Here is a 26,168-nt window from a genome sequence, read left to right as displayed (position 1 = left end):
CTGAGCCACCTGTGAATGTATGTTTCAAAAGCAGCAATGAAGAATCAGGCAGTACTGAAGAAGACAACAATGATTTTGATTTTGAATTATCTTCCAATAAGCCAAATCTTATATCACAAGGTGAATTAAGTGACTTGGTTAGGGATTTAAATTTATCAGAAAATCAAGCTGAACTGTTAAGGCCAAGACTGCAAGGTTGGAATTTACATCAAAAAATACAAAAATTTCAGGCTTTCGAAGTCAACAAAAAAACTTTCTCAGTACTTTATTGATGAAAATAATTTGGTTTATTGCACAAATATTGATGAGCTTATGTTGCACTTAGGACAAGTTCATAAACCTGAGGACTGGTGCCTTTTCATAGATTCATCCAAGTATAGTTTAAAAGTGGTTCTATTACACAATGGTAACAAATATGATTCGATACCAAATCGCTTATGGTATTAATTTGAAAGAGACATACGATGTGATGAAAGACGTTCTTGAAAAAATAAATTATAAAAATCATAGCTGGAACATATGTGGTGATTTAAAAATTATACCAATTTTGTTGGGCATGCAGTTAGGCTATACTAAGTACATGTGCTTACTTTGCGAATGGGACAACCAAGCTAGGGATAAACATTATGTTACCAAAGAGTGGAAGAAACAAGGCAATTTAACTCCAAATGGGAAAATATTATTCATAAGCCCTTACTTGAAATCAAAAAAATATTTTTACCCCCTCTCCATCATCAAGGTAGGACTAATGAAAAATTTTGTAAAAGCAATGAAGAAAGATAGTGTCAGATTTTTGTACATCAGGCAGAAATTTCCAAATGTAAGTGACAAAAAAATTAAAAAAGGAATATTTGTTGGTCCTCAAATAAGAGAGTTGGTCAAAGATGATGTATTTAATTCAATGTTAAACAATGTAGAAAGTGCAGCTTGTGCTTCATTTAAAGACATTTACAAAAATTTTCTTGGCTAACAAAAATCCGACAATTACCGCAATATTGTTAATCAACTTCTTACTTCATACGAAGTTGTGGGATGTAATATGTCTTTAAAAATACATTTCCTCCAATCACATCTGGATTTTTTCTTGGACAACATCAGAGATGTACATGACGAACACAGTGAATGTTTCCATCAAGACATTTTGGTTATGGAAAGCCGCTATAAAGGGAAATGGAATACTAACATGTTAGCTGATTACTGTTGTACATTAATTCGGGATGTGCCTCAGGCTATAAATAATATATTTATAAAAGAAAAGCATCAGCAAAATCATTCTAACATGGATATGACCATGCAAAATTATAAATTTTACAAACTTTAACTATATTTTCCCTTAATTTTTTTTTGAAGCATAATTTATTTAAAACTAAGGGTGATAGAAAAATTGTATTTACAGATCTGTAATGTACACAAAAGAGCAATACAAGAAATGGTATCACACTTAGAGAAACATTAAATTTTTTTTTTTGTTTAACAGTGTAATTACATAACCAGTGGTTTCAGAGTCAAACATAAACAAACATTTTTGATTCCTAATTTTAGGGATAGGGTATATTATACCTTTATCTGTGTAAAAAGGATTGAAAACTTACTTTATAATAATCTAATTAAATCTCTCTTTATAAAAATTTAAGCACAATAGATATTGATATTCACCTGATTATCTGCACATGCTGACACCTGACCGATGCAATTTCCTAAACCACACCATAACTTTGTGCAGCGTACTTCTCCTTCTGTGCATGAACAAGTGTTGCAGTCATGAGGCCATTTAGTACCACTTGCAAAATATTGCCCTTGCCATAGACACACTCCTCGATGTAAAGAAAGTTCATCCACTAAAAGATATTGCATATATAAACATCAGTATTAATGGTTAAAAAAACAAATATTTAAAAATAGCTTAGGTTTTTTTTTCATAAGCCAAAAAAGTAAAAGAAAAATGCACAAGTGACTTCTCTTAAGACTGAACTACGCAAGTAAATTTATGGAGGTTATGAAAGTACTTCTACATTTACTGCATAATTAAACAATTGCTAATCAATTTTAAATGTGTGGTTTAGATTATATTTAACTCATTAAATGTGGTAGTAGATTGCATAAAAATAATTTTTTTTTAGCATAAAAATATTTCTTTATCATTTGCTATTCTATACTTCTACGTTAGCCAACTTTTTACTGAAGGTTAATGTGTTTAATTTTATTAATATATATAGCAATATTTAGTTACTTTAAAAAGAGTAGCTATTCAGTAAGATAATGCTAAACGAATCTATCATTTTCCTTTTTCACGATGAAATCCAATTACCAGCCATAAAGCAGATCATAAATTTTGAATAAAATTTCTAAAAAAGAAAAACCTAGAAAAGACATTCATGGCATATTATGCCTTACATTATCCCTTCAATGTAAAAACAGAACATACAACATGTATTCATGGAGAAATTCTACTAAAGCAGGAAAAGTTGTAAAATGAGTTTACTAACACAATACTGCAATTAAATCATTATAGATAACCAAGGAAATGTAAAATTAAAGCTTTTCTGGCAGAATCAGACAAATTTCTTTCACAGTTGTTATATCTAAATTTATTTTATTTTATATATTCAAGAGTCCAGTTGAGTTCAAGTTGTGTAAATTATGGGACAGTGTTTTGTTGAAGTTTTAGAGATCTGTTTAACATTTTACAGAAATTTCTGTAATGAAAATTGATTATACTTTAGAATCATGTTTACTATCATTTAAATCATGATGTAAAATTATTACACACTGCAAAATAATTTTAAATAAGAAATTCACTTGATGGGATCCAGATATTTGCAAACAATTAATTAAAAACTAATATTTAACATACTGAAGTTTAAAAATTATTTATTTGTTAAAATATAAAATCTAATAAAAGAATATTTGCAGTGTTTTATAAAAATATTAAAAAGGTTTTACCTTCTTGACACTGTACTCCTTTTCTACCAGGAGGACATATACAAGAATATGATGCTATTCCATCTATACATGTAGCTCCTGCTCCGCAAGGACTTGAGGCACATTCATTTAAATTTATTCTACAATCAGGACCTATAACAAAAGAAAATGATTCACTGAGCTGCATCATCTATACCTTTTTTTCTGGATTTTTCATTATATTCTCTTTTAAATTAAATTTTGTTAATTATTTCAAAAAAATTCTATATTTTCTTGATACCTTTTGATAAAAAATAAACTACTCATAAATTATAATCAATGAATTTTATAATCCAAGAAATTATACAATCCTATATGCAGCAGCCTATGTCGCACGCACACACACACACAGACACACACACACACACAGACACACATACACATAATACAAACACACTTTTATAACATGCAGTTAATTAAATAAGTTTAAATTGAGTTTAAGCTTCTATTTCTGTATTTTCTGATAACTTCATCATTTTTTTCAGTGAACTGTTGCCATATTTTACAATTTTAAAAACTCTTTAAAGAGTAGATGGAATCTTGTAAAAAATTATTTCACTGATAATTTTTTGGTCAGTTAAAAATTGCAATAAAGTCCCAGAAAACACCCAAATGTTTAGGTTTAAAAAATTATAAGGTAAAATTGTTATTTTACTGTTTTTATCTAATAACTCACAAGACAAAGAAAGACATATGACAATAACGATAAAAAAAAAAAGAATGGCAGTTGGTGTAGTAAAACTCTGATTTTAGAAAACTTAAATTACTTTCGTTTATTTCAAAGAATGGAACCTTGTATTAGACTCAACAACTGCAAGCTCCACTTAGTGAATGCTGCAAAATTATATTTTTAATAGCTTTATTGCATAAGTCTTACTTAGCTTTACTGTATAAATTAATCTTTCAGGACTACTAAAAAAGATAATGTGATTACTAATAAGTAAGAGTGAAGAAACACCTTTTCACCAAATAATTTAAAACACCTAATACCAAAGAAAAATAATTAATAAACATTAAATTAACTGTATGAGGAGGATAAACTTAAAAATAAAATTTATTAACTAGAATCAGGGAATATTTTCATCAGTAACAAAAGTGGAACTCAAAATAAAATGAAGAAATCATGTTATACAATCAGTTATATGGTGCTCTATCAGTTATATGGTGCTCATATGGTTATATGGTTTATATGGTGCTCTCTGGTGACAAAAGTGTGAACTCAAATACAGAAACATTTTCATATAAATTGTGTGCAAATTTATGTATCTACTGTAATTTCATGATATTTTTCTATAGTTTTATAATACTGTAACAGTTAAAATATGTATTTAATATTTCTTCTAATCTTAGACAAAGTAATGACTTTTCAGTACAGGCTCTGTATGTAGTATGTGTTCAAGGAAAAACCATATACATATCTATTCAATTATAATATATTTTAGAATCTTATCAGCTTCAAGTACATTCAGAACAGAAAATAAAAAAAATTTAAAACAAGTGTGTCAGTGCATGGACACACTATGGAAGTGAAGCTTCTTACATAATATTATATGAATTATTAATGGTATAAAATAACATATATGCAATATACACAAAATGATCAAATTTTTTATTAAAAAGAAGTAGTAACTAACAATGAAATACATGTATTATAAAAAACATTTATTTATATAAAACATAGAAAGTTTTAAACATAACATAAAGTTTAATCATTAATACAAGTTGGAGCACATGTTTTCTATCCTATATGGTCAGCTGAATTGGATCACACACAATAGGCATAGTGAAGGAGTCAACTGGTGAGTGATGCTTTTTCACGATGCTTATTTTTTCTCAGTTGACTCCCCATCCTGAAGCCTGCAGTAAAAAGCTTCGCTTCAAAAAACACCCCTCAAAGGTATGTTTTTCAAGAGTATCTTTCATTTCCATTTTTAAATAAAAATTTTATTTATAAAAGATTTATTTTTTTAACTTTAATGAGCAAACAATTTGAAATTTTGAAATTGGATGAGTATAAAAAAAATTGCATTGCAGTTGTATTAAGAGGACACTGATTTTAGATATTAAAGTAAAAAACATTACACAGGAAAAAGTCACTAAAACAAAAAGATTATTCCTTACTTATTCATAAAAGTGAAGGTGTGAGATATACCAGTGTTGAGAGGTAGAACAATTTATTTTTTTAAATTTAATTAATTCAAACACTTAAGAAATATACACAAACTAATAAGTGTATAAAGATATATATAATTTGCAGACATAAAGAATAAAAAGAATTTGAAGATCAATCAATTACTTGTATTAGCTACCTAAATCTTTCATAAATATGTTAGATAAGAAAAGATAAACAAAGGGAATTATATTAAACTAGTAAATTAAATGTGTTAAAATATCAGATTTTAAAAACTGTGGCTTGTAAAGACAGTGACTATAGAATTTTTTGTAGAACATATTTTGTAAAATTCATATATTATTACAATAATAAGGTACCTACAAATGTTTAGAGATCTTAAGGGTGGGTAAAATATATTTATAGATTATATTTAATCTATTACAAGGTTATGTTCTGATTTTTTCTATTAAAAAAAACATGGTTTGAATTTCCTTTTGACTTGTGCTTCAGAACTTTAAAAATAAAGCATTACAAAAAATGATTGTAAGGGTACATAGAATGGCAAGAGAATTTTATAGTATTTAATAAACTAAGGGCAATAATTCATGTAAAACTTAACACAGACAGCATCTTATTAAAAAAATTCAGTAAGAAAAAATTAATAAGGGAAATAAGTGTAGATATGTTTTAATTTATACCTGCAAATCCAAGTGCACATTCACAACGAAACCAATTGATACCATCAACACATTTCCCACCATTATAACACGGAGGAGGTAAACAGTCATTGATATCATGTTGACAATGCTGACCCTCAAAACCTTCTTTACAAATACATGAATAACTATCACCAGTGTTAACACAAGTAGCTCCATTCTGACATGGACTGGATCTGCATGCTTGAGTTTTAGCTGCAAAATAAAAAAAAATCATAAAATTTCTATACCTTTATGCTAAAAAAAATAAAATAAAATAAACATGAAAATGAAATTTTTTATTAAAATATAGTGGGACATGAATACATTTTATTGATTAATTGTCCTTAGAATGGACAAGATACAACTAAATAAAAAAATATATAAATTTATGTATATTTGTATAAACAAATATACATAAATAATATAAATATGTAATTGGACTCATAGTCTGTTGAGAAGTATAATCTTAAATCTACAAAAAGGCAAATGCATAATAAAACATAAGTAAAAATAGCTGGCTTTCTATATGTTTAAAAACAAACTAAATAACTTAAAAATTCTAGAAAGATTATTGTTTTTACAAGTAGTATAAGAATTCTTGTAATTAATTATGTTATATGTAAATTTTTACTTGGCAGTTTAGAAAAAAATAAGGTAACTGATTAATTTCAATCTAATTTTAAAATGTCTTATCTATTTATGTTCAACACATCCTTCAAGGATTATTAATGCGAGGTAATAATTGCAGTTAAATATTGAAGAGAATGTTGTAATTTTTTTAAGTACATCAGTTGCTAGGTTGATTTGTTAGAGATTCTGTAAATCTAAGTTACTTTATGCAGTTTTGTTGATTCTCAGACTGAAGTTCCCAGAATTATTTAGTACCCTTTATTTAGTGATTGAACTTATATAACTTGTCACATGCTTGAATTGCCAAGCTGGTAGATACCAAAGGGCCATTACTGTTAAAATACAATTGGTCAAGTTTTGAATTTCCTACCAGTATAGAGGGCACTATCCACAAATATGTGCAGCTCTGACAAAAAAAAGTAAGATAATGATAAGGGAAATGAGATGTGCTATATAATAAAAAATATCAATATTAATTTTATATTAAAAAATTGACAACAATCAAATTTTTCATTGAAAAATTATCTTCTCTACAACTGTACAATCAAATAATTGTCACATAAAATCTATTGAATAACATTACCAAAGAGTTGAGCGTCTATATAAAATAATTTCCTGCTTATTTAAATGTATACCACTATATGCACTGCAATTAATTCCTCTCCTGTTACTCAGATTTTACTACAAACACATATGCATGCAAGTGCATATAATTAATTACATTGTTCTGATTCCTCCAGTAACAGTGAGCATAAGAATTATATTATACGAGTATAATACACATAATATTTGCTATACAATAATGTTCTCTAAGAAATCAGATGTTAAATGAGAGGAAGATACAAAAATAAAAGGATAAAGAATAATTTTTTGTTTCATATCTAAGTGAAATAATATTTTAGTTTTATTCATATTTAGATTTTAGTTTTATTAACATAATAGATTAAGAAAGATCTTTATTAAATTTGTGTAGAGTTTTATTTCTTCGTAAAACAAATTAATTAAAAATAAAATCCACACCTATATGGCAAGTAGTTCCTTCCCAATCTGGGGGACAACGACAAAGGTAAGAATGACCTAAATCTTGGCAAGTACCACCATTTTGACATGTACCACGATCACAATGGCTGTGTCTTAAACTACAAGTCTTTCCTTTCCAGCCGCCACGGCATTCACAACTAAAGTCAGCATCACCATCAACACAAGTACCATTGTTTTGGCAAGGGTTAGGCTCACATTCATTCTTATCTGAAAAAAAAGACAGTAATTTCTCATTTTTATAATTCAGAATAGTTTATTATCAATATCAAAAATTTTTACACAAGTGACATACAAATATATTTTTAAATTTAATTGATTAGTATAACTATTAGCATGGTGTTGTTTTGGAAAATGAAAACTAAGAGTTAGTAATAATTTACAAGATGCAATGTACATAAAAAAGAAATACTGGAGGTAAAAATAAATTTAAAAAAGGTTAAAGATGTCAGCTGACATCACTGACACATAGTAAATACAACAGTAATGCTGTAGGATGTTTAACTGGTAGTGAACTTATTGAACAAATAGTAAAATATTAATAATTATTTACATACCATTATTTTGAAGAAATTCAAACTAACAGAACATAAAATACTCATAATTTATTTTGAAATATGATTTTATTTTATGCTGAATCTAAGACTTGGTAAAAGAAAAACAACAACAAACTTGAAATGTAGATTTACATGTAATTTCATTATCCATTGATTCTATTTCAAGTAGAATACAACAGTGATTATTTAAGATTCACTTAACAAAGATATTTCTTAATCATAACTTTCTAGTAGACTTAGTACATTAAAAAGGCCTTATGTTTATTCAATAAATAATAGAAAGTCTTATAAAGTAAAGAAAAAAATGTTTGGAAAATATAATCAGAAGAGTAATTTCAAGAAAAAATGAAGAAAATTGGAATTATGTTAACATCATAAAATCAAGTTCACCCTGTCATGATGTTGATGGGAATTACAATAGGGAAAGGGCAAACTAGAAAACTTGTTTGCTAGTAAGTTGTTTGCTGTAAGTTTGGTGAATCATTATAACCAAAATTCACATTATAAGAGCTCATTTTTTCTTTTCTTTTAATTGACAAAACTGACTCACTCAGAGATAACCTCAAAGCTAAGCATTTTTACTTAATAAATATAGCGTATTTTATGAAAATCACAATTTCAATATTTACAAATTATTATAAATCTTACTTTTGAAGAATTAAGCAAATTCATCAATGGAATCTATTTTAATATGTCTATGAGCTAAAATCATGTGATACACTATCTTCAGGACTGTCTGAAAAACAATAACTAGGCATTTTATCATGATAATCTTTTTGTATTGTTTTTTTAGTATAATAAAAATAACTTAGTCATATATGTTTGCTATTTAACAACTCAACTATTTTATTTGTAATATCTTCACATTTAGCTAATTTAATATTATTAATTTTGATAAAATTTATTTACTTAATTAAGATTTACTGAGTTTTTGTTATTATTTCAAATGAAAAATAAGAATCTGGAATAAATAAACAGGAAAATAAGTATATACAATTTAAAATTGATGTAGAATAACTACAGTATTATTAAAGAATATCCATTTTAACAATTCACGTTCTCATAGAGAACGTGAAAAATATACTTACTAACTGTACATATTTCTCCCTCCCATCCTTCTCTGCAAATGCATTGAAATGAATTCACTTTATCAACACAAGTACCTCCATTCTGACATGGATTCAGCTTACAGTCATTTATATCTGTAACACAACCTACTATTGTACAATTCGGTTTTATAACATACAGAAAAAAAAATATTTATTTAAAAATACGTTTAAATGTTTTGAAATACGGTTTTCTAAATATATTTCAAGTATATAGCAGAATTTATCATAACCATGAATGTCTATGGGAATTTAATATTTCAGGGATCATCAGGCAGTGAGTTGTACACTTAATTCTAATTGTCATAGTAAAGTAAAAATTCAATAATAAATATTTGAAAGTGATATCTTGTAGCAAACATTAGAAAAAGTGGTTTGGATAAAAACTAACCATCAATCAATCTTGATCAGAGATAGTCCCTCTGTAAACAAATTGTCTTCTTCTCAACCTTTCTTAATTTCTGACATTTTATCCCTTTTTCCTTATAGGAACAATAAAAATTGTGTCAACTACGACTTCATTTGTGGCCTTTTGATGTTCATTTTATTAATTGACGAAAGAAAATCTCTTACTTCTAGAATCTAAATTTAAATCTTCTTATAAACAGTAAAAAGGCAGATTCCTTGATCAGTTTATCTTTTTACTGTAACATAACATTTATTTATATAACCATTTTATTGAGAAAGAATGAAGATTAAATATTTAATGTAAGAAATATCTGATTACTGAAGCTAGTGAATACTGATTAATGAAGTAGGAATAACATAATGGAAAAATAAAGTAGCACTTGGATTTATATAGGAAGGAGCAACAACATGGAAAATAAAATAATTGAACTCAGGATACAATGGTAATGATGAATGCTTGTCTAATAAACAGCATTTATAAAATACTAAATTTAAAGAACATAGGATGAGTTGATTTCTTATCAATTATCTGGTCATGTTTACATAAACAATAACGATCATTAGAAAATCATAGAAATCAAGCTTACTTTCATGACAGTATTTCCCAGTGTATCCAGGATCACAAGAACAATGAAATCCTCCTCCTGGTTGACTATAACATCGTCCATGTTCCCCACATGCTCCAGAAGGTACCATCAGTTGAGTAATATTAGTTGGAGAAGCAACTGCACAGCTATCAACCACTAAAATCATATCAAGGTTTATATTTTAAACACTTGCTAATTAAAAAAATATATCAGAGCTAAAGAAATACATAATCAGAATTAATCACTAATCAGTTATTGATTATTGAATTAATCACTAATCAGAATACATAATCAGATATTTGCGATTTTCGTCCGAAAATTCGGATCCGGTTAAAAAGTACTAAATTTTCCCAAAATTTCAGTCGCTACTGTACGAATTTCTAGTAGCAACTGTATACCCTAATGTATATCTCACTTAAAATTTCTTTCACTAAGAAAATATGCATGCAAACGAGGTTGCATAAGTTCAAGGGGCATTTTTTTACATAGCAATTTAGGAGCATCTTAGCGATTTGAAAATGTTGCTAAAATGTGTTGTCATCAGGAGCAAACCTGTATGCAAAATTTCAGAATGGACAGATAACCAGAAGTGCTTCAAAATTTGATTGAAAGGTTCTGTACCATGAATCTCACATAAAAAGTGCAAGAGCAAGTTAATATAAGAGTGGTAAAAATAAGTTAGTTAAATATCTGGGTATTGTTTTATTCAGTTATGAATTTATTTATTTTTTTATATAAATATAAGACTAAAAATAATTAAAAAAAATTTATGATGTGAATTATTGATCTTAATAAACATTAGTATAAAAAATACTAAAAACAATTTATACCATAAATAAGTATAAAAAAATTATTTAAATTAAAAAATTACTATAAGATAAAAAAAGATTATTTCATATAAATATATCGTAAAATTTATTATATCGTATGTATACTGTCTTCCATGAGTAGCAATTATAACCCTGCTCTAGCTAAGCAACCATAGCTTAGATCAGATCTGTGCCAATTTGGCTTGGACAAGCTATACAAGTATATTTTACATATGTATATGCATATTATAATACATAAAAATAAATATATAATTTAGAAATAAATTTCTAAATTAATAAAGTTGACAAATACAAAAAAGAAAACAAAATTTAAATTTGATAAACCATCAGAAAATGTTTCAGGGAGATGGTCTTATAGAAACTGCAACATATAAGCAATCGTGTAAATTAAAATGCAATTATCATTATTTTAGTATTTTTATTATGCAATTATAGAACTATTTCAATCATGACTGAGTTTGTGGGATTCCACAAAAAGAAACTTTCATGAAAAATTAAGGTATCTATATAATTAAGGTATTAAGATATCTTATCTCTACATTCGGTGTACTAAGTGGTTTATTTAACAGAATTTAAAAAAATTAATTTTAGTAAAATAATAAATATATATATATATTTATTTATTATTATGAGTAAATATATTATTTATGAGTAATTTCCATTCATGTGAAGATAAATTTAAAATATTAATGAAAAATTATTTATTACTAACTCATGTTTAGAATTTACTTCAAGTGCTGTTATATTACACTTACTTTATTATTATATTAATATATTTAAATTAAAATATTAAGAATATAATGACAATAACACAACAATGTAAAAATAAAATTAAATTACAGTATATGTTTATGGTATTGTAATAAAAATAAATAAAAAATGTATGTAATATAAAAATAGAATATAAGTAAAAAAAAAAAAAACTTAAAAAGTAGAAAAAAACCTTTTAGTTAAAAACAATCAGAAAAACAGAAACGATGTATGAACTACTGCAACACTCACTATAAATAACACAGCATACTACCATATATAAAAAAACAAAATGCAAAATTTTAAAAATGCAACAAAAACTAATAACAGCAAAGCAAAACAGAAGAGTATTTTTTTACAAGTGTTTGAACAGAGAAACATGTTCTGAAAGTGAATGAAGCATAGAATAAACATACACAAAAAAAAAACAAAACAGAAAAAATGGACTGATTAGCAAGGAAAACAAAGTATATAGGTACTGTACTTATAATAAATTGTAGGGAGCAAAGCAGATTCTGTCATGAAAGAGCATGACTGGACTTCTAATTTAAACACTCGTAAAGCTCTCATGTCATTTTTATGACTGGTTTTCATGTCTCAGCAGGACGGCATCGCCACTCACAGTTGAAGTATGATATGCTTCTGCATCAGTTAGGCTTTACTATAATCTTATGTATGTACATATATAATTCATGCATAAAAATAAATAAGTGAAAAATTTCATACAAAGAAGATTCTATACCTGTTTTAAAATCCTTTGCATCAGACTAAAACAAATTTGAAAAATTAATAATTACATATATTAATATTTTACTGAAAACAGCAAATTCCTGTAATGATTTTTTTTTTTTTTTAATTTTGTTTTATAGCCAGATTAATTGTATTTATAAATAACAGTTTGAATATAATTATAAATATTATGTTATTAATTATTAGTAACTAACCATCATCATCAACATTGAGGTGATAAAAAAATTATTAAAAAAAATTCTGCAATGAATTTTAAAACATACAATTTATCAGCATTTATGTCTAAATGCTTTAAAAATGCATGACACATACAATTAATAAATATTCTCTTGAAACAAAATTTTGTAATATATAAATCAATAAAATGTTATATAATGCATTATGAAGTAAACATATATATATTTAATTAATTAATTTTATTCTTAGTAAGACAGTCAAAATAAGATAAAAAAAACTTTTTGTTTTAAATATCACAATTATAAATTTACTTTTTTATGACCTCAGTCATACGTGTATACAAATTTTATTAAGGTAAATATGATATACAGCATAATATAAATAAAGTAAAATGTAGGCCTGCAGTTTTAAGCAAACTTCAGAACTTTTTTAACAGTCAGCATTATTACAAACTGAGCAAACAGTATTTTTTTAAACTAACCACTGTCTTCTTCTATTCATCATATTCTATTTAAACATCTTTTATCAAGAAGAAAAGCTACATGTCATCTTTGGGTAGAAACTTCTCCTCTAAATATTAACGCTAATGAATTCCAAACTCAAGAAGAGCTGATTATTCATATAATAAAAGATGCAGTAAAAACTTGACTAATTATTAGCAGACAGAGTTTGTAAAAGATATTGACGAACAAATGAAATGGGAAAATTAAATGGAAGAAGTTAAAAATGTTCAACAAAAATATTTTTGTTTATGTCAACCAATTTTAAGGGAACAGAGTTCAAAACCTACTTTCCTTTCTTTCTCCCCTATACATAAAGTTTGTACATTTTACATACAATATAAAGACCAAATAAAAGATACTGTATTTTAATAAAAAATAAAAATGAGGATTTTTCCAGAGTTATACAGAGGCAAAAAAGTTCAAAATACTGATTTATTGACCAAACACAGGTGGAGAAGGTACTTTAAAATAACATTAGGAATAAATCATTCAAGTTGATCAGAATACATAAACAAGTCAGAAAGAAAGTCCTGTTTTCACTATATTGCAAAAGTTTTCACCATGGATTTTAGTGAAAATTGACTATTCTTGTATTTTTAATTTTGAAATTTTTATACAAGTAATAGAAAACAACTGTATTATGTTATTTGATACAATGATAAAACAAAATAACTTTTTTACAATTTGAGAAACTAATAATCAACATTTTCATTACGTAACCAAGTCACTGGATTCAATCTTCAAATTGAATGGATATGCTTTTATTTCATGAAGAAGTCAGTTCTATACATTAAACCAAAGATGAACATTTAATATTCAATACAAAAAAAAAGCACAAACAAATAAAAGAACAACCACTGGTTAGACAGGGATAAGTAATTTATGTAAGATATCTAACAAGCATTTAGTAACGCATAGACTTTGGTTTATATAGAGTGGCAATGACTGGTAGGGAGCCTACCACCTGCTGATTCACATCATCCTCACTACAAATAGAGCGAAGTAACCATCAATTTACTTTAGTTTATCTAACTATTACACAATTTGTAAAATAATAAATTAAAATTTATTATATATTATTTTAAAAATAATTATCTGTTTTAAAGAAAATAAATACTAAATACTATAGTACATTTTGAAATGCATAACAAATAAATATGTATTTTCAATTATTTTTGTTATTTGTAATTATTAATATCTACATTAAAATAAAGCGAGATCTTGTAAATACCCAGTTATATTTAAATAATAATGGTATAAAAGAATTTATTGCTTACTAATAAAATAAATAAATTTTATTATAAAAAAATTTAGTGTTCAAAATATTGCTGTTACTTTCTTTCATTTATGCAAAATCCTACATGATTACATAACTAATACTTGCATGAAAATAAATAAAATTAAAATTTCTGCTCATATGAGCATGACTGGTATCAAAAATTTTAAAAGATACAATATTCTATTAACTATTTATTTGTGAAATCAGTCTATCCTTTAGTGTTAGTTCAACGTATAATACTAGTTCAATTAGTAGATGGCAGATACATTCTATCTACTAATATCCAACATTTTCTCTCTACAGCAGAGAGAAAAGAAAAGATAGTGGCTATAGTTTACATGTATTGTAGTAACTTAATTTGCAAGGAGGGATTTTTTATTCCTATTCAGCCTAAAATTATTACACAAACATAAATTTTAATTAAAATAACTATTTTTTTAATTTACTTTAAATTAAGAAAAAAAATCATTTTTTAATTCTGAAATAGATTAGCATTGTGATAAATTTATGTTAAATAACTTGTTGGAAAAGGGCTAATATCTACTATATAAATTACTTTTGATATTTATCTTGCTTTCTATTTTTCTTAATTTTTTACATTATTATGAAAGGTCTTAAACAAGAACAGTGATCTGAAACCTATTTTTAATAATAATTTTTTATTCCAATCTAGCTGAATTTCATACAATACATGCTATTAAAAAGAGCTTAGAATTCTATAATGTGAGAAAAACAATTATTAAGTGAAACAATCAAAATTATTATGTGTGAACAATCAAAATACTCACTATTCAATCTATATCTCACCTTCATGGGCTGTGTAAGCCCTGCTCTGAGGATTACAAGAATGTATAGGCAAGCCAAGTCAGGTTGCCAGGTGGGTTATAAGGAGGCAGACCAGAATGATTAAATTATATATTCTGTTTCCTGTGATGTGTTCATTGAATTGAATTTGATCCCTAATATTTTTATAGTTATCCTTAGAACTACTATCAAATTAAATTATTTCTCTTTTAATTTAAACATAAATATTCTTCAGTAATTATAAACATAAATAATGTAGCTTATCAAAGGAAATATGTTCTTTATGACTGAATGTTGTCAAAGATAAAACTGATCACTTATTAAACAATTTCCATTCTCAGTTGTATAACTGATCTGAGTTTATATTAATCATCTATAATTAGAAAACAATGTTTTGTTTGAAAATTTAACCCAAAAATTTATAATATACAATATAGTACATGAAAATAATAAATAATGCAAGCTTCACCATTACAATTTTATTTACAAGAAAGCTTGAGAGTAATACAAGCCATTCATGATTATTTTTTCATTTCAACTTTTTAATTACTTCTACATGTATTTTAATACTGCATTGACATAAAGTAGTCCAACTAATAAATAAATGAATAGAAAACTGTTTCCTAATTTGTATCTCCTCTATATCAGAGTTTCAAGAATTGCTACTGATATGTTTAATTAATAGTATTTAAAGTGAAATATTTTTTCCTAGAGTTACAGATAAAACATCTTCCATTATGTAGTTGTTTACTAAGTAAATCTATTTTCTTTTTACCCTGTTATAGTACTTACAATCACATGGAGGAGTTGAACACTGTACACGAGGTACGCTGCAATTTTTTCCCTGCCAGTCCTTTAGACAATGACAATAATAATCAACTTGTGTATTAAAACAAGGTGCATCATTTTCACAAGGATTTGGGTTGCAATGATCATGATCAACCTGAAATTCATTTGAATACAATGAGTTAAAAAAAACACACACAAAAAAATATCATAATTTTTTAGATTAGCAAACATACAAAACAAATAGGATATTGACAGTAATAAAAAATCTCACCGTAGAAAATATGTTCTTAAGTTTAGTTATTTGAACAAGAAATTTAATTAGGTATCCTACTACAATTTTAAACATATATAATGTATTAATTTGGAGAAATAGTGTCATCTGTTTCTGAATTTTTGAATTTAAAAAAAAATTATTATGCATTTATTATCACTTGCTTACAAGACTAAAAAGAAGATCTTTTAAATAAAATCTCTGCTGATTTTTGTGAATTAAACTGCTAAAATCTGTATGCAGATAAGATTTTATTATGAATAATACAACAAAGCGGAAATTCCAGTACCTAAAAATTCTTCATCTGAATCTGCTTTTCACTGAATTGTATTTTAAAAGCTTTCTCATCCAAATTATTTGGTTGGTTGTATCAACTTTTTTAAGTGGCCAGTTTGGTATATTCTTATCTGACCCTACAAAACACATTTTAGCAGTCCAAATTACAATAATGGAAGAAAGTAAATCAAGGATGACAGTCAAGATTGTTAAAATGCTCTGTATTACTACATTTTTATAAATAAATTACTGTATAAAGAAATATTAAATATTTATACAGAGTGAACAACATAAAACCGAATCCATAATGAAACTGCTACCCAACACTATTTATGAAAGACTTTCATACTACTAGCACAACTAATGGATATACATGTTACTTCTGATTGTTGCCGTTTGTCAGGTGGTTACGTGTCAGTGCAGTATATGTTTTGTTGCAGTGTAATATTGTGAGTATAGCTGTGTTTGTGTAAAATACCATATTCAATCCAGGAGAGGGTGGCTATAGTTGAGGTCTATATTCGTTCTGGATTGTCTGAAGAATCACATCAACTATTTGTAAAAAAATTTCCGAATGCTTGTATCCGAGCGAAGAGTAGCATACATGATTTAGTTAAAAAATGGTGTACAACTGGTTCTGTTTCAAATCCAAAACGGAATAGGCAACCTTTCATTAGGACTCCATAGGCCATTGCCGATATTGAAAGGAGAATTACTGCCAGTTCAAAAAAATCACTACAAAAGTTGTCCCAGCAATCTGGTGTCAAATATAAATCTTGTCATAAAATTCTTCATGAATTAAAATTGAAATTGAACCGTGTTACAAGTGTGCAAGAATTGAAGAAGACAGACAAACTGAAACGACTTGATTATTGCAACTGGCTTCTTGAAAACATTATCGGTGGGCAGATAGACCCAATGTCATATTTCATGTCTGACGAGGCATGGCTTCATTTATCTGGCCATGTTAATTCGCAGAACACCAGGTATTAGATGGCTCGGAATCCTCACGAGATATTCAAGCATCCACTTCATGATGAGAAAATTGGTGTTTGGTATGCCCTTTCCAGTAATTGTATAGTGGGACCAATATTTTTTGACCGGACTGTCAATACACAAGTTTATAACACAATTTTCGAAGAATTCTATGCGGAATTAACTGATAATGAAAAAGAATACAGCTTCTTCCAATAACACGGAGCAACATGTCACACATCAAGCATTTCACTAAATCACGTTCATGCAGATTTCAGAATTGAATGAGCTGTCAGCAGAGGACAGCGGCCTCCACATTCCCCAGAGTTGTCTACTTGTGATTTTTTCCTTTGGGACTACTTATACATCTATAGCTTACACATCTAATCCCACAATATTAATGAACTGAAGGTGAACAATCAACAAGACAATAACACAATTGAGAACAATGTTCTACATCAGACGACTCTCAATATGATCAGTCGAGCACAAAAATGCATCGATGTCCAGGGTGGTCATTTTGAACATCTTTTGTAATAAAGTAAATGAATGAAACATTTAAATTATGTTTTACATTTTTCTTATTTAATTTATTCGTATCATTCATAAAATTTGATTCCAGCATTACCTACTGATTCTGCAGCAGTTACATTATGGGTTCAGTTTTATGATGCTCATTCTGCATTAACAGAGTGATTTAATAGTAGATATTTATTTAAATAAATTAAATCATTCATGAAATTTATTAGAACATATTTCTTCATTTATTAATCTTTAATTAATTTTCATTTAATTTTTGTTTACTTATGCAATTTCAGAGCTTAATATCTATTTTTTTATTTTACAATTAAAAAAAAATGGTTAACTGCATTTCTTACAAAGTGATGGTTCCAGGTAAAGTATCTCTTAAAAATAAAAGACGTGAATGAAGGATAAAATACAACTGATTGAAACTGGATAATCTATTTATTTAAATCATTTAAATTAAATACCTAAAAAGAGTTTTGATTTAGGTGAGTAAAAGTGCAATTTTTTTTTTACTAAATATCGTAACAGTTGGTATATTAAAGAAAATCTGTAGATAAAAACAATATAAAACCTTATACATCCAAGATGACTAACATTAATTAGAAAATAGATATTTACCTCACATAAAGTTCCAGCAAATCCAACAGGACAAATGCATCTGAAACTATTTACTTGATCTACACACTCACCACCATTTCTACATGGATTACTTTCACATTCATTTATGTCAGTGTGACAATCTCTGCCTGTAAAAAGAGAAATTATATATTACAATAAACTGAATGTATTGCATATAGTGCAAAAAAAAAACATCAGAAAACATTGCATGGCACAAACATTTCTATCTACAATAAAGAAAATGGGATATTCAGATGTCTGATACTGTGTTATCAAGGGCCATTTGATCAATATTATACAGGAAGCTACTACTATTCTTTAAATGCAATTTATCTTTTCTAAGTCAAGATATTGATTAATGCAGTTGTTTTATATTAATCTAATGGTGATACATAAGTAAGTTATGCAAGTTATGTAAAATATATATATATTGTAAATACACTGAGCATTTAAATAAATGATTTATAATCAACATAATAATAGCAGTAAATTTTGTCACAATAATAATTATATATATTATAAGGTATATAATACATTAATGAGTAGTATTTTCTGTTAGGTACAATTTCACAATAACTGATGCAGATCAAAAGTTATAAGATAATTTCATTCAACTGAATAAAAAATTGTTTAGAAATAATTCTTTATCTTTTTATAAGTCAAAATAGAAAACAAAAGTAATTTTTAATCAAATAACCCAAAATTCGGTTGGTTTAATAAATATTTCTGTCAATAACAAAGACTGTATGATAAAAAACAACCATTTTTGAAAGTAATTCTTTTCTCAAGTATGAAACACAATTTTAGCATAATAATAATAATAAAATAAAGTGTCATACCTTCAAAACAAGTTAAATCATCTTCTATTTTATAAAAAATAACGACAATCTATTATTTCTTGTGAAGTTTAAATTTTTACACTTCAAAATAAAAACTAAAGAAAGAAAAAACCAATACTCACCAGTGTAACCGGGTTGGCAAGCACAGTGATAATCATTAACTAAATCAATACATGTAGCTCCATGTTGACACTGGCCATGACAATCATTGATATTTACATCACAATTATGACCAGTCCATCCATTTTGGCAATTGCATTTATAATCTCCCACAACATTTAGACAAGAGTCGGCATTAATACATGGTTTACTTTGACATTCATCAGCATCTATCATCATCAATAAGAAAATAAATAAATTATATATTTTTTATCATAGCTGCCACCCTCATTCCCCCTTCACACACACACACACACACACACACACACACACACACACACACACACACACACACACACAAATTAGATTATTTCATGATTTTCAATGTTCAGAAAATCAAAGATTTAATAAAATCAGAAGTTAGAAATTTGTAGTATCAGTACAAAGTTTTCAGTTTCTTAATGATATTATACTGTGGATCCATTTGCTTAGCAATTGTTACAAGAAAACATTAATTTATTTCAATAATGAATAATTAGAATTAATCTGGTTAAAGATTGAATCTACTTTGAAATGTAAAATTAGTGTAATTTTAGTCTATCATATTTTGTTTTATTTATAATATTTTAAGGCTGATGTGGATAAATGGAAATGTAAAAAAAAAGTAAAAACAAAAAAAATTCAGTGCAGGTCTCTTCATTTATATTCATACATATCATCCTCATTCACCCTCTGAAGTAATACCTTATAGTAGTTCTGGAGGCTAAACAGAAAAAGAAAGATCTCTGCCATATCAATGGCAGCCAAATTTTACATTCTAGTATATGATCAGACAGGAGGTAATTTGGTGTAGTAAAATGTTTTGCCTCTCTATGTTTCCAAAACTAAACTTAAAATGTTTTCAAAACTAAGTTATTACAATGCAGATTATCAGAAAAATTCTTGAGAAGATATCATCGATCATATATTTCGAAAATACAGAGAATGATTGGTGCAACCAAAAACAGGAGAAAGTCTAACTACGATTTAACAGGTACAATGAACATGTGGAGAATTTTCTTAAGATTGGATCTTAGCTTACAGCTGCAATATTCATATTCATATTTACAGCTAAATATTCATTATTAAATGTTCACTGTTCTGTATAGCTGTGAAATGGTAGTTATGAACATATACCACATATACTTAAGAGTGCAAAAAATTTAAAATAGCAGGTTATCAACAGGATACAAAAATAAAACGATTTAGAATCATTTGTTAAAGAAACAATGGCGTGATATTTAAAGTAGCTCTTGGGAAATGTAAAATACAAAATATTATGTCTATGATGTAATATACAAGGAAAAAACCTATTGGAAGGAATAACCTCATCATCAAGGGCTTACACAAATGGTTTAATTGTGCATCTATAGACATTTTTAGCAATTTGCACAACCATGTTAGCTATACGGATCTCCATCCTTCATCAAATTGTGTGTTAATGAAAAGAAAAATAAAGCTGCTAAATGTTCTCAGAACATCTCTCTTACGAGATGATTCATCTTGTAAGATCTCTCTTGTGACACAAATTAAAATCATATTGATGAACTTCAGTGCTTATGATCTAAATATAATAAATAATTTTAAATTAAATTATACTAAAATAATGTAATAGGTTTATTATATAAATTCCTGAAATGTAATTATGTCATAAAAGACTTTTAAAAAATTGTAGCAGTTTTTTAGTGCCCTAAAAGAAAATACTACAAAAAATCTTTAATATTCCAATGATTAAGCTTAAGACTTAAGGAAACACAATATAAGTTTTTGATATTCCTAATGTTTAATTGTTTTAACATAAATAAAAAAACTTGTTAACAACTTTAAAAAATTTTTATTGCAATGTTTTAATAATTTTGATAACAATGTTAATCATTAACAATGAATCAGATGTTTAAATTATTTTCTAGGTATTTAGATTTTATCAAACATTTTTCAAGGAAACAATTAATTCTTTGTTCTTATTAATTTTGTAGTCATATTTTTCATTCTGTTTGGTTTTAATTTGAGCTATTATGATTTTTAATATATAGTCAACAACAAAATTAGGCAAAGACAGACATAAATTTACATTTTTTATAAAAAAATTTGGTAAAATAAAATCATACTGCTTGGCATTACCATCATCCAAGTTTTGGATTGTTATTACGTTTCCCTTTCAATAGTTTTTATACACAAGTGTTAACAGAATGACAACTAAAAATTTAAAGTAAGAAAATTTTTAAACTGTCAACTCACCATACTGACATGTTGATCCTTCCCATGCAGAGGTACACGTACATCGAAATCCATCAACAAGATCAACACATGTTCCTCCATTTTGACATGGCGAAGAAAGGCATTCATCAATATCTGTAATTTTAATATTCAAACTACCACATACACACAAACACAGAACTAATTAACTATGATAAATTACATCACTACTTATTACTTTAAACTCATAACAAACTACCCAACACTTGATCAAACAACAAAAATCATGATTTAATTCTACTAATGTTTCAGAATTAGTCATCAAAACAATACAAAATATCATGGCAAAAAACTTCCAATAATATATTTTAAATGGCCATTATTGCACAAATACTCTTTTGATTAAAACATGCATATTTTACTTCTATTAGTCATACTTTTATTAAGATGATATGCAAATTAATGAATATTATTAATGCCTATAAAACCACTTAATTATAAGTTATAAAAAACAAACCAGTCGTGCTTGAATCAGTATACAAACACACTTGGATTTTTTTTATTCTATTGAAATAAATTGATAAAATATTTAAATTACTATAACATGAACATCACAGAAATGGGTAAAATTGCTTTCAAACATTTTTTTATAAAATATATTAATTCATTTAAAAAGATAATACATTTTACATAATTTAAAATAATTTTAATATTAGAATTACAATTAAAGGAAATAAAAATTCACAGTACTATTATTCATAAAATGATTATACTTAAAAAAAAAAAAAATAATAAAACAAAACTGATATGAAACATTTTTAATGTACTTCAGTCTTATTATAAATCAAATCCAGACAGAGGTTTTTAATCTGCATATTATACTTATTAAATAAATCCTGTTTATTTATTTTGATTAACAGAGGCCAAATGTGGTTGTTCAATGCATCCAAAGTCTTTCTTAAACATTCCAAAAAAAAAAATATGTAACTGAAACATAGGAAGTTGCTAATTTTGGTTGGTAAGCATCAGTTAACCAACTATCTAATTAGTATTTCTATTTTTCACGAAATTACTTTTTTAAAGCAATTTTTTACTCATAATCATTTGAATTTCATACTTCTTAAATCCACTATGAGCAACTGCACGTAACAATTGATATATATGCAGATGAAGCATTTTATTTGATGTACACTAATTATGGATTTTTCTCAAATGTCAGTTGTAAATTTTCATGAATCAGTATAACATATTTCCAAATATGTTTAACTATAAGAAATATTTCTTAAATTTGGTAATTAATTTTTATTAAGGGGAACTATAAACTAACTGAAATTAGAAATGTGAAGATGCTATTTTCTGTTATTGGGAGAGGAATTAAGAGACCTATTTTTACCTGACAAGGGTCAGACCCATAGAATCAATAATGGGGAAGAAGAGATCACGGATTAGGAAAAGGGATAGGTAGTGAAAAAGGGTATATCCATCAGGAAAGATCAGGTAATCTACTGTCTTGTCCAGAATCCATTCTCTGATAACTGAGTTTTAAGTAGAGTTGAATCAAAATTTGAATTATAACTACCTTAACTACTTACTATTGATAAGGAATTCTTCAGTGGAGTAAAAATATTTTCCAGTTAAAAACTGTCCTTTTATAAAAATTGTTCTATTATTTGGATTGTCATATGACAATTTTTCCAGCATTTATGATTCAACATAAAATAGCTTACATTCAAATAAATATTATTTTATGAATGTATGTTAAATGACATAACTCTAATGGTTGTTGGCAACCTGACATGTACCAAAAATGACTCCCAGAAATTACATAGCCATCTTTAAAAAATTACAAGCATATTGTGCCAGTTGTTTTAGAAAAAATGAGGAGTGAGGTGGTTTTTTGTTAACAACTTTATTGATCCAATTCAATGTGCATATCAGCATGCCGAGCCCAATGAAATTCAGTCTACACATGACTTTTTCTCAGTTTACTTCAGGAACTAGTAGTACATACCCACTGTAATATAAACCTCCATAAATTCATATTATTTATTGATTTCATATCATTTTGAAATACACTAAACAAGCAATATTACTTATATTTCTTGAATAATAATTTTTACAGTTTAAAATACTAACAAAATACCTACAACTTTAAAAAAATGAGGTTCTCAATTTAACATCTATTTTTAAGCATGTTTAAATAAAATTTTTCATCAAATGGATCAATGTAAATAAAAAATTTTTAATGGTTCTGTTGTATATTTCTTCCAGATAATTTAACTAAACGATTTTTTAAACAAAAACTTACATATCTACATAGCTTATTTGATATATAATTTTTTTTTAATCATTATCATTGCATAACACGTGGCTTGTCGTAATGTAAAGTATATATGATCTTTTAAGTAATTTTTACAGAAAATTCAATAGAGTTATTTGGAAATCTCGAATTAATAAAAAAATACATATTCATGAATTGAAGAAAACCTTAGCTCACACTCCATAGTAATATTTTCTTATTTCAATTAGAATTTATCACTTTTGTTTTTCAATATTGCCAAAATCTTAATAAAATCATTTTTATAAAAAGACATTTTTTAATTACAAAATATTTTTATTCTATTGAAGAATTTCTTTTCAATAAGTAGATAAGGTAGTAGTAATTCAAATTCTGATATATCTCTTAGAACTCAGTCATCAGAGAATGGATTCTAGGCAAGAAGAAAATTACCTGATCTTTACTAATGGATAAACTCTTTTTCACTACCTATCCCTTTTCCTTATACTTGATCCCTTCTTCCCCATTATTGATCCTATAGTTGCAGGTCTGACCCGTCTTAGATAAAGGTAGATCTATTAATCTCCTCCCCTAACACCAGAAAATATTTGTGGTAGTAATTTAGATACAGCAAATTACAGCCGATTAGACAGCAAATTTAAGAAATATTTCCTGTAGTTAAACATGTTTGGAAATATATTATACTGTTTCATGAAAATGTACAAGTGATTTTTAAGAAAATCCTTAAATTAAATCTATATCAAATAAAATGATATATATATATATCAAATGTTATGTGCAGTAAAAAACAAACGCGAGAACGTCTTTTTTTCATACGATAAAAATTTTTTTACGGTTTTTTCACACGGCGTGAACATCTTTTTTTCATATGGTAGACATTTTCTGTAAACCTATATTTATGTAAAACAAAAAATGTAAAATAAATACATCTTTTTCAGATTTCATAATAATAAACTGAAATGAAAAATTAATATAGGCTTTTTTAAATCTTGAAATGTTTGAATTTTGTACTAAATTAAAGGTTAATTATTAGTAGCTTTTTTTATTTGTCGCCAAATTCTATAGTACGAAAATTAAAGAACTAAAAATGCGTAATTATGAAACTCAACTTTCAGACAGAAATTAAAATAAAGGAATGTGATATGATTAAAATCAAATATAGTTAATATATACCACACATTTAAGAGACAAAATATCTTATATGAACACACGCAAACGGAAAACGCAGATACACATGCGTGCCTGCACGATATGGGAGAAAAATAGAAGCAATTTTTTTATATAATTAAAAAAAATAAGTTGTAGTTCAAATTCCATTTAGTTACATTAACTCAATCCGTTTTTATTATTATTGCGCAAGATTTTTTTCTAACATATAACCGGGTTTAAAATATATTAGGCAGTGTTTTCATAAATTACTCATAAAAGTCAAATATACATTTATGAAATCAACAACAGCTAGACAGGTGTCTTTTGAATTGAAGATATCAAAAGGCGATGGGCAAACCTTAAATTAATCGGGTTGCGTTGTTTCATGGTAAAGGAAAGATAATAATAAAAAAGGTATAAAAGAGTATATAGGTAGGAAAGAGGAAGGCAGAGAGACATGGAAGGACGGGGAAGAGAGGGGGATGTTTCTGTGGTTATATTATTGGAAAGGCCAAGCACACAGCAACTGAACTGAGCTGAGTTACAAGGTAATTTACAACGGCCGGTCTGTCACGATCGCGGAGAAATAAGACTAATAAAACATAATTGGCGACCAAGTCCCAACCCTGTTATTTTCGCCGTGGTTTAAATTAATTGGATTCCGGTAAGAGGATAGGTGAGAGAGAAGGACGGGGAAACCGAGACAAGCTGCTTCTTTTCTTCTTGTTCTGAGCCCCGCCCTCTCTCCTTTTATTCCACCACCTTCTTCATCATCTTCATCTTTATCCACCTTTTCCTTTTTTATACCACTTCCACCCGCTACTACTACCCGGTCGAAAACATTACTGCCCTGAGGATCAAAACCTCCTGACTGACCGAAGGGAACGCTTCTATCCTAT

General features: G+C 27.0%; 1 protein-coding gene across 1 annotated transcript in view; it reads right to left on the bottom strand.

Moving 5' to 3' along the window:
• Ser (protein serrate) overlaps positions 1-26,168 on the bottom strand; it is a 404,147-nt gene that overhangs the window by 7,987 nt on the left and 369,992 nt on the right. Inside the window, exons 8-17 of the mRNA XM_075366833.1 lie at positions 21,864-21,977; positions 19,610-19,816; positions 18,649-18,776; positions 15,984-16,134; positions 10,099-10,254; positions 9,086-9,199; positions 7,423-7,650; positions 5,773-5,985; positions 2,944-3,075; positions 1,657-1,838 (exon numbers count right to left, since the gene is read on the bottom strand). Coding sequence (XP_075222948.1) covers positions 1,657-1,838; positions 2,944-3,075; positions 5,773-5,985; positions 7,423-7,650; positions 9,086-9,199; positions 10,099-10,254; positions 15,984-16,134; positions 18,649-18,776; positions 19,610-19,816; positions 21,864-21,977 — 1,625 coding nt within the window. The remainder of the gene's footprint in view (positions 1-1,656; positions 1,839-2,943; positions 3,076-5,772; positions 5,986-7,422; positions 7,651-9,085; positions 9,200-10,098; positions 10,255-15,983; positions 16,135-18,648; positions 18,777-19,609; positions 19,817-21,863; positions 21,978-26,168) is intronic.

Source organism: Lycorma delicatula, chromosome 5, assembly GCF_047948215.1.
Source record: "Lycorma delicatula isolate Av1 chromosome 5, ASM4794821v1, whole genome shotgun sequence".
Lineage (NCBI taxonomy): Eukaryota > Metazoa > Arthropoda > Insecta > Hemiptera > Fulgoridae > Lycorma > Lycorma delicatula.
The sequence above is the reverse complement of the archived record's forward strand: the minus strand, read 5'-3'. Positions and strand labels throughout refer to the sequence as shown.